A 9,733-nucleotide genomic window follows, 5' to 3' on the forward strand; every position below is an offset into this window, starting at 1 on the left:
GGGAAACTCTAATATCCACACACATAAACTAAACAGCAGACAAGAAAAATTGAAAGTCCTACAAAATAATTGGCCTGTGATCCTCAAAAGTATCAAGATATTTTCAAACGTCATGAAAATCAAGGAAAGACCAAGTAAGTGTTGCAGATTGAAGGTAACTGAGGAAATAAAATAATTAAATGCAATATGTGATTCTTTTTCTATAAAAAATATTTCTGGAGCCATCATTAAACCATGAATGGGATCTGAAGACTAGATGTTAGTATGTGTCAATGTTAATTTAAAAAAATAAAAAGATTTTTTTGGTAGTTATAGATAGACAGAATTATTTGTTTATTTTTAGGTGGTGCTGAAGATTAAACCCAGTGCCTCACACATGCTACACAGACACTCTGCCACTGAACTACAGCCCCAGCCCATCAATGTTAATTTTATGATTTGGATGATTATATTATAGTTACATAGGATAATGTTCATTTTGTAGGAAAAACATACTATTGCATTTGTGGTAACAGAATGTCATTTCAGCAATTTCTTCACATACACAAAAAAACCTCAAGTTTCAGGTTATTTAATATAAAAAAAAAGAGAGAATAAAATTATTCCATTAGATTACAAACTCTCCCTAACCTTCTAGTATTTTGTATCTCTGTGCAATTATGTGCTCAGTACTTACTGATTTGTTAAATGACCAAACAAACAAAAACCCAAAAACATAAAACCAAAAAAACCACAACAGCTATCACTTAAAAAATGTCTGGAGTTAAATATTACTACAAAGTCAGATGTAATCATTGATTTATTTTGCAGTACTGGGGATTCAATCCAGTGTTCCTCTATCACTGAGCTACATCCATATCCTTATTTATCTATTTTTTAATTTTGAAAAGAGGTCTGGCTAAATTGCCCAGGCTAGCCTCAAAGTTGAGATCCTCCTGTGTCAGTCTTCTATAGCCAGGATTACAGGCATGCACCACCGTGGGTAGCTTAGATTTAATTATATTGACATCACTGCTATGTAAGTTGTAGAAGCCAAGGAGGTCAGTTGAGAAGAAAAAGAAGGTAAGAAAGCTGTGAATAAATGCAGACATCAATTTCAAGAAGTTTCACTTTAAGGAAACTTAATACACAGGATGGAGTGAACTATGGGGTTCAGAGTCTGTTTTAAAATGGGAGAAATTTGGACATTTTAAAGGGACACAAAGCCACTGAAATGAAACTGATGTCACAGGAGGGAGGAGATAAGTGAGAACATGTTTTATAAAATCTATAGTTTGTCACATAGATCCAAAATATCATAAATTCTTACTTTAGCAAAGTTAGTCATTTTGAAACTAAAGTTGTTATTCATTAGTATAGTAGAATAGTAGAATGTTAACTATTTTTTTTTTTTTTCTGGTCCTGGGAATTGAACTCAGAGCCTCACACATGCGAGGCAAGCATTCTACCATTGAGCTACATCCCAGCCGTTAACAAGTTAACTTGGTAAAAAGAGTCCTAAAATTATCTACCCCATCTAAAGCCCAAGTCAGAAGAATGACATTTATGCTTAAAGTCACATGGTTATTATTTGATGCAGCTATAAGCCCCAATTCTTCTACCTTTGTTAATTGCATGGTCTTTCCATGATTCCAGGACGACCTTAATATACAGTTTTGCATAGCAGTTTTTAAACCACATTCTACAGATGTGCATCTGGGGGTATGATGGAGCAAACAGGAAAAAGAAGGGGATGTTGGTTGGAGAGAATTAGGCTGCATTCTGGACTTTGGTATCCCAACCCCATTTCACAGAAGTTCCCCTTCTATCGATGACCCTCAATGAAATTTTGCTTAAAACAAAACGAAACAAAAACCAACCAAACATTCAGTTGCTAGGAAAATAAATGTAAACCATATCAAAAAAATGTATAAATCTGCATATTTTAAAACATGCTCACCGGGTAATAGCACTGAATAATCCACGGATGCGTGCTTTATGTCGAGCAATAAAAGCTTCTGTGAAAATTACTCCTCTGTTATCAAGATCAATATGTCCATTGATAATTCTACCTAGTCTGTGAGTTAATGCCTGGGGGTAAAGATTTAAATTTTTATTAATTTGAATAAAATCACACATATACATTTTGTATACTCATGCTTACTGCATGCTGATGTTATATGAATGATGATTAAGAAATTTTAACAAGCTTGAATTACAAGATATATAAACTAAATGAAATTTCAGGATCTAGAAAAATACATTACCACATAGCAGAGCCAAGAAATAAGTCAAATTACTTTTATAATAAAAGGCTTGGTTATTGTATTAGCCCTTGTTTATAAAGTGTATTTCTAATATAATATTTCTATATATAGGCAGTTTCCAACATAAACACAAGATATATGCATTGATAGCAGAGAAGACCCTATCTGGAGCTTCAAACACTGAGAAAAATAAGTGTTATGCCAAGATTCTGCAATTTAGGAGAACCTAAGACCTGAAAAAAAATAATTTTTTCTGGTACAAATATTAACCAAAGATTTAAACCTGAAGATGATTTGGTTTCTTGGTAATCTGTTTTCTAACAGAGAGAATATTTTCCAACAGCTATAATATACCTGGGATCAGATAAGTGCGAAATAAGCTTGGATATAGTTCACATCTCAAAATAAATTAAATCTGTAAGTCAGCTTGGCTGATACTTTTATGATACAAAAAATATTTTCAAACAACTTAATGAAGTTTTAGAATGCTGCCTGTGGTATTCAGAATAATTAGAACTAAAAAATATTAAGAAACTGCATATTTCTAAGAGGTATTTAGGTGCACAGTTTGGTAAGAATTTGGATCTGGCCTGATATTTTAAAAAGTGTTTTAAAATTAGAATAAATAAATAAATTTTATAAAGTACAATTTTAAAAAAATATAATGTTTTTCTATGATTAATATGTATTTACTCATGTGAAATAGAACTTAGGATCCTGAAATGCTATACAGAAGTTATACTCTATTTTAAATGTAATTTGGGAAGTTGATTCTCTTAATGTGGAGAACAATCCTGTTTATACTCCAAATTAATCTCATCATAGGGTCTTTTAAACCTTCTCACTGACAGGTCTTTAGCACTCACTTCAGCTTGAGCATCAGGAGGGCAGAGCCCACCTCTGTCCAATACATGCAGTGCTGGGCCCCAGAAAATGTTTGGTACATTTTGAAAGTTGAAGTTTCTTATTAAAGTGGTGTATAAAGTGCAATGTCTGTTACAACAGAGGCACTCAATAAATGATAGTTTTGTATACTGAAACATGGAAAAAGCCAAATCTCATTTTAGGTATACACCTCTGTTGTAACAGACATTGCACTTTATAGGTACATCTCATTGAAGCTTATGAAAAAGATATAATTATTCCCATTTTACACATAAGTAACTTGAAGCACAAGAGATTAGTTTTTCTAATGTAAAATAAATAAAAAGTGACACTAAAAGGTTTCAAATCAAGCTGTTTAACTCCAAAACATGTACTTTTTACTCTATCAAATGGATTTCCACAATTCTAAAATGTCAAACTACATAAAAAAAAAAAAATAAGGAAATAGCATCTGTTTTCAGGTAGTAGTGTTACTATACTATAAATCAAGATATTTGATTTGAGTATTAACACAAGTACCTGAACATAAGATAATACGTGAGATTTCTTTGTTTTTCTTCCCATCATACTGACAGTTTACAGAGGAATAATATAGATAACATTGTTTCACCTAATAATCAAAATTTGCCTATCCTGATAATGTTGCACACCAGATATAAGAGAGCCCTTCAGTTTATTCCTTTACTTATAGGGCTAGAAAAGGACTTGCCAGGATTGGCACAGAAGTAGCAGGATTAGGAACTTCTCTTCACTACTATAAAAAATGGTCCATACAGGTTATTGAGGATAGCCATGCTGATTTGGTATGGACTTTACAAAATCAATTGGATTCCCTGTATTCTGTAGGTTTGCAAAATCATCAGCACCTAGATCTTCTTACAGCAGGACAAGGTAGCCTCAGCCTCTTCCGTGGGGAAAAATGTTGCTTCTATGTTAGTTAAGTCAGGAATAGTAAGGGATAAGAAAGCTAAAGAAACAAGCCGCTAACTTAGCAAACATCTCCTCTTCCCCTGGATGGGAGGGAGGACTCCTGACCTGGATTTGGACCCATATGATCCTTCATTCTCCTGATTATCTTATTTTTCTCCCTTCTTCCATGTTTCATTAATATTTTCCAGAGGTTTCTAACAGAACATGTCTCTGATCTCCAGGGCCACCATGCTACAGCCTCTGGAAGATATCTTAGTGATGCCCCTGCTCAGCAGAGTAGCCAGATATGATGACATCATCCCAACTCACTATATCTTTTTTAGAGTCTAGAATGAAGGAAACGGAGACTTACTCAGGGAAAAAGGGGAGCATAGGAATCTAGTCTCTCCTAATCACCCTTATCTGCCCAAAACCCCCTGCTGACCAAAATAAGCCCAGCAAAAGTAACTAACCAACTCCTCCCATGCCCTGCTAAACCCTATAAAACTCAGATCTGCTGTAGCCCATCACCACTTTCCCCCTTTAAAATGTGCTCCTCCACTGCTTAGTAAAGCATCACTGATCCATTAAAAAAAAAGATGATATCAAAAGACAGTGGCACTTCTGACACTTATGACAAGAAAATACTTTGCTGAACAGGCTGTCTTGTGTAATGTAATATATTTAGCAGCATCCCTTCCTTGCCTTTACCCACAGATGCCAGGAGTACCCCTTCTAACTTAAAATGTTTGATGGTTTTTCTAAAATGTAACTGGGATATGGAACTGTAGATATCCTGGTTAAAATTTCTATGCAGCTGATAAGAGAAGCATTAAATAAATTCATGCACTAAGTATAATTCTCTGTTTAAAATTCTTTGTTAAAAAGATATATTACACCATTAAGAAAAAAATACCTGTGTCAGAAAGTTTCCAGGAAGGTCATAGGTTTTACACAGTTCTGATATGGTTACCTGACCACTTTCTTGCAATTTATCATTTACTTCTTCTGCTAACCGATCCAAATAGTTGCTAATATTGAAAAAACAAAATGAAAAACAATTAGAAATAATGTTTTTCTTTATTTTCTGATTCTTTTAGGCTTATTTTCTGTTGGAATAAAGTATGTACCAAAAGTAATGAATAATGTATTGGTAATATGAATAATATTCATATTACCAATACATTATTCATGTTCTAAAATATTTTTTCTCATCAATGTAACTAAATGAACACAAGGTTACTCAAATGATAAATTTTGGGATTTTTTTCTTATATTGTAAAGTTTGTTATTCTTCATTAATATTTTTAGAATGAATGTGCTTCCAGAGTTAATATCATATAGCAAAAATTATAAAAGTTCCATTTTGTATTGCTTTTTATTTTCAAAGACAGAGGTTTATAGAAAAGCAGAAGCACATTCAAGGGAGAATGTGGGCTATCCCAAGAGTGAGAAACTACGGGGGTACAACAAAGAATATACATTCAAGGGAAAATTTGCTTGATCTCCAGAAGCTTTGCACTGCTTCAATAGAAACAAAATAAAACAAAACAAAAAGACACAGTTTATAGTATTTGCAACTACGTATTCCAAATAATTAAGCATTTACATTTTAAATGCAATGATATTTATAACAAAAATCAGCACTATAAGAGCTGTAAATAAAATGCCTAACTGGCTATAATTGGTCTAAATTTTAACAATATTTTAAAAAGAAAGAAAATAAATGCTCCTAGATAAAGTACTTACTCATCTATCAATTGTCCCAATACTAGCTGGACATGCTTTTCTGATTTAATAATGTCACCAATTCTATTCTCAATATGAATCAGGTCCACATTAATTACCTGGAAAATAAATAGAAATTCTACTAGTATAAGTATGTACTGTTTCTTAAGTTTGTTTTGGCCATACTGGGGATTGAACAGGGGTACTCTATTACTTAGCTACATTCCCAGTCCTTTTTTGAGACAAGGTCTTACTAAGTTGCTGAGGCTGGCCTCACATTTGCGATCCTCCTACCTTGCTGGGATTACAGTATGGTGCCACTATGCCTGGCTATTTGTCAGCTTTGAAATTATATATTTAGATATTTTTTTTAAAAAATTACTTGAACAATTTTGAATTTATTTAAAATATCGTTTAAGGCTTCAAATAAAAAATGAATTTTTGCTTACTTATGTTCAGTTCTAAAGAATTCTATTTTTACTTGCTAAAAAATTTAATATAAATTAATATAATAAACAACAATTTTCATACAACAGACACCACTTCACACAAGATTGCCTAGCTTCTTATATATAATGTACCGTGTCAATCACATGTGTATTTATATTTTGAAAATATATTCTACTTCTTACTATTTCTCCATTACTTCCACATAATAAAGACAATAAATATAAAACTCATGATTTTTCTCCTGAAATGACATGAACTTTAAATTATATAAAATGGCAGCTACTGAGTTTATTAGGTAAAGAACAAGCAAGTTGACCAAGGAAGAACCTATTAAATCAATTGAATATACCATAATTTATTTGATTTAATGTATCAGTGAGGGCTATGTAACTATTTTTTCACAAACATTATATAAAGTGCGATACCAGTATCAGTCAATGCTTTTAAAGACACTGAACAAATTCACAGGATTAAAAATTAAGAAATCAAGGCAAAAATTTTATAAATTTAAAATTTACCTGTTGCAGATCAACAATGTTTACTCGACCTTGAAAGAAAAGACATTCACTTATTTTAAATTATGTCTAAGTACAAATCAGCTAAAAAGTGTACATTCTCATAGATTTAAGTTTTGAACAAAGTTTTTTCCTAAAGGACACAGAATCACAATTAATGTCTTTAAATGTAAACCATTTGCTAAGTGTTCATAGCTGAAATCAAAGGCAATAATTTGAATTTTTATTACATGAGGCTACATATAAGCATCCACTGATACACAAGTTAACTAGACTTACAGAAGGTACTGAACTCCCTTAAGAACTCAGAATTTATCTACCCTGACCAAAGAGATATTGACAACTAAATTAATTATTTTTAATAATATTTTTCTCAATTGTTTGAACCTGAAAGGTAGGTTTCTATTTACCAGCAAAAGAAAATTTACTAAATACCCCCAATTACAGGTCATATTTCATTAGCATTATGTAGGGAGATAAAAAACTAAACTAACACCAAGGTTATATTCTGTAAATATCCAATGAAGAGCTGCTTTCATAGTTGCTTGTATTTTAATCAAATTGTGTCCAATTTGCTCAGTAATTTTTCCAAATAAAAGACAAAGGAAAACTGTGTGTGAGTGTTTTATGCTAACCACAATAATAGCATTTCATATAATGTGATGGGTGAAACACTATATAATATTGAGTTACCTAGTTTGTATTACTTACAAAATAAATAATTTAAAAAATATGGTAATATAGACTTGTTTAGGAATCTCTGATCTTTTTAAAATCCTGTTTCAAAAATAATACTGATAACTGGCAGGTAAGTACCCTACTTTAGTTCATATAATAAATTAATAAATTACAAAAATAAATAGCCAACATATTCACATATAATACATATAACTCAAAATAATAAGAATAGTATTTTGGAAAGTGATATTACTTGAGTTCATTTAGATTATATGCTCATGTTTATGTGAACACAGAAAAAACATTAAGCTTGACTACTAAGTTAACAATTAAGAAGGATGTCCTATAAGCTCCATATAATTTAGCACTTACGATTTAAAGATTTTTTTTTTCCTTCCAAAGGTCCAAGAGACAAAAATAAAACACTACAAAATTACTTACCGCCTCGGACATGTAGCTCATCTCTCATTTCTTTACTAATTTGGGCTGGAGTAATATATTCCTTTCCATCAAGTGTGTGAACTACTTCTAGTTGTTTCTGAGCAATCAGTTTATTCACAATCTCGATGCAGTTCCGTTCTGACAATCTGAGGGAAAAAAAATTTAAGCGTAACATACTGGTGTTCCATAAAATTAACACAATGTATGAAAACAGGTTTCTAAAATGTGTTTGGGTAGAATCATTAACTTCTATTATCACAAAATATTTGTCTTTTATTAATATAACAATACCAGTTTAAAAGTTTAAAAAAAACTATTGAATGTAAGCAGATTTTCATATACTTATATCATTTACTTAATATATATATAATTTTACTCAATTTCAAATTTGCTCTTTTAGGCCTTCTTTTAATCATCAAATCTAAATAGAAAATTTTGACATGTAGTTTAGATAGGAAAAACAACTGCCCTACCTTACTTCAATTTTTGGTTTAACCCAAATCTTCTTTTTAAATTAAGTGCATAGTGGCCTCACTGATGTACTTGGTGTGCAGATAGAATCTGGCCTAGCAAAACCATAACACCTACTGTTAGGTACCTGCACACTTACTGTGCTCTAGATTTTGTTTTTGCATCTCTCAGTGCTATAAAATACAAAATATAGCATAAAAGGTCTACTGCCTTCAGGACTAGAAGGAATAAAACATCCACAGTAAGAAATACTCCATCGATAAAAAGGATTCTATTAGCATTATAAGTATGTTCTATAATATTGAAAAGTAGAGTTAAGGTGTTCCAGACACATCCCCCAAAGGTTCGTGGGTTTCTAGACAATGTCAGTGGCCTGAAAAAGTCCCTAAAAATGACAGATGACTTCATGGGTCTGTTCTACATCTGTTATGGTAGATAATAAAGGATCACATTTGCAGAGTACTGTATTTGGGGTTAGTCTCGCTTTTCATGCTCATTCTAGGTCAGGAAGTGTGTAACCGGGACGATGCAGAAGTGACTTGGTAAGGGGTGGGGGAGAAGGATTAGAGGGAGACTCTAAACACAGCCCTAAGTCACCCGCTGAGGCCATCGCAGAGAAGGGGCGCGCCACCACCTGGCTGGAGCCAGGAATGGGGGTGGTGCGGGGGGGCGGGGGGAGTTCAGGGCATGGTAGCAGGCGGGCTTTCCAAATGACTCCTGGACTCAGAACTGCGATCCAGGCTGGGGCGAAGAAGGGAAGAAGCGAGAACTCTGATGAGGGCTGGAAGGCCCGGGGTCCAGGACCAGGGATCTAAGCTCTAATTCCGCGCGTGTCCACCCAGGGCCTAAATTGGACTCCACAACGAAGAGGGAGAGTCTGGCACCTCTGCGTGGCTTCGGCGAACTGCGCCCGCTGGAAGTCAGCCGCCAACCGCCTGATCTCTTCCCAGGCGTCCGCCATCACGGCCTGAGTCGCTGAGACTCGGAGTAACTTCAGACACGTCAGCCCAAACACTACCGGAGGCGAGGCGGCGAGACGGAACGGGCCGCGCGAAGGGACAAGAAACTCCTCCCTCGACACAGATACCAAACGCGCGCTCGCGAGAGCTGGGAACACCCAAAAGAACTGCAGCCCCGCCCACCCGCTGGGCGGCGCTTGGTTTGCCAGTCGCCGGAGGTGCTATGGATGAGATGTGTGAGAGGAAGGACGAATTAGTAAAGCGTTACTTGAGATCTTTGCATTATTACTAATATTTCTGCCTAGTGATAAATAAACCACGTTTTTCGTCTGTCTTCCGTGTGTGTGTGTGTGTGTGTTTTGGAAGCGGCCAGGGGAAATGTGTTTGTGCCTACAGTCAGCATAACCCTCTTTCTCTGGCTATTAACTCTTGAGTAGTCCACTTTGTATAG

At 34.3% G+C, this 9,733-nt stretch overlaps 1 protein-coding gene across 1 annotated transcript in view; it reads right to left on the bottom strand.

Annotated features, from left to right (window-relative positions):
* Ufl1 (UFM1 specific ligase 1) overlaps window positions 1-9,381 on the bottom strand; it is a 33,086-nt gene extending 23,705 nt beyond the window's left edge. Inside the window, exons 1-6 of the mRNA XM_046431187.2 lie at window positions 9,208-9,381; window positions 7,853-7,998; window positions 6,737-6,765; window positions 5,790-5,887; window positions 4,957-5,071; window positions 1,940-2,070 (exon numbers count right to left, since the gene is read on the bottom strand). Coding sequence (XP_046287143.1) covers window positions 1,940-2,070; window positions 4,957-5,071; window positions 5,790-5,887; window positions 6,737-6,765; window positions 7,853-7,998; window positions 9,208-9,284 — 596 coding nt within the window. The 5' untranslated portion in view covers window positions 9,285-9,381. The remainder of the gene's footprint in view (window positions 1-1,939; window positions 2,071-4,956; window positions 5,072-5,789; window positions 5,888-6,736; window positions 6,766-7,852; window positions 7,999-9,207) is intronic.
* Window positions 9,382-9,733: the final 352 nt, after the last annotated feature.

Source organism: Marmota monax, unplaced genomic scaffold (assembly GCF_021218885.2).
Source record: "Marmota monax isolate L192 unplaced genomic scaffold, Marmota_monax_Labrador192_F-V1.1 WCK01_AAM20220418_F8-fsc00013, whole genome shotgun sequence".
NCBI lineage: Eukaryota > Metazoa > Chordata > Mammalia > Rodentia > Sciuridae > Marmota > Marmota monax.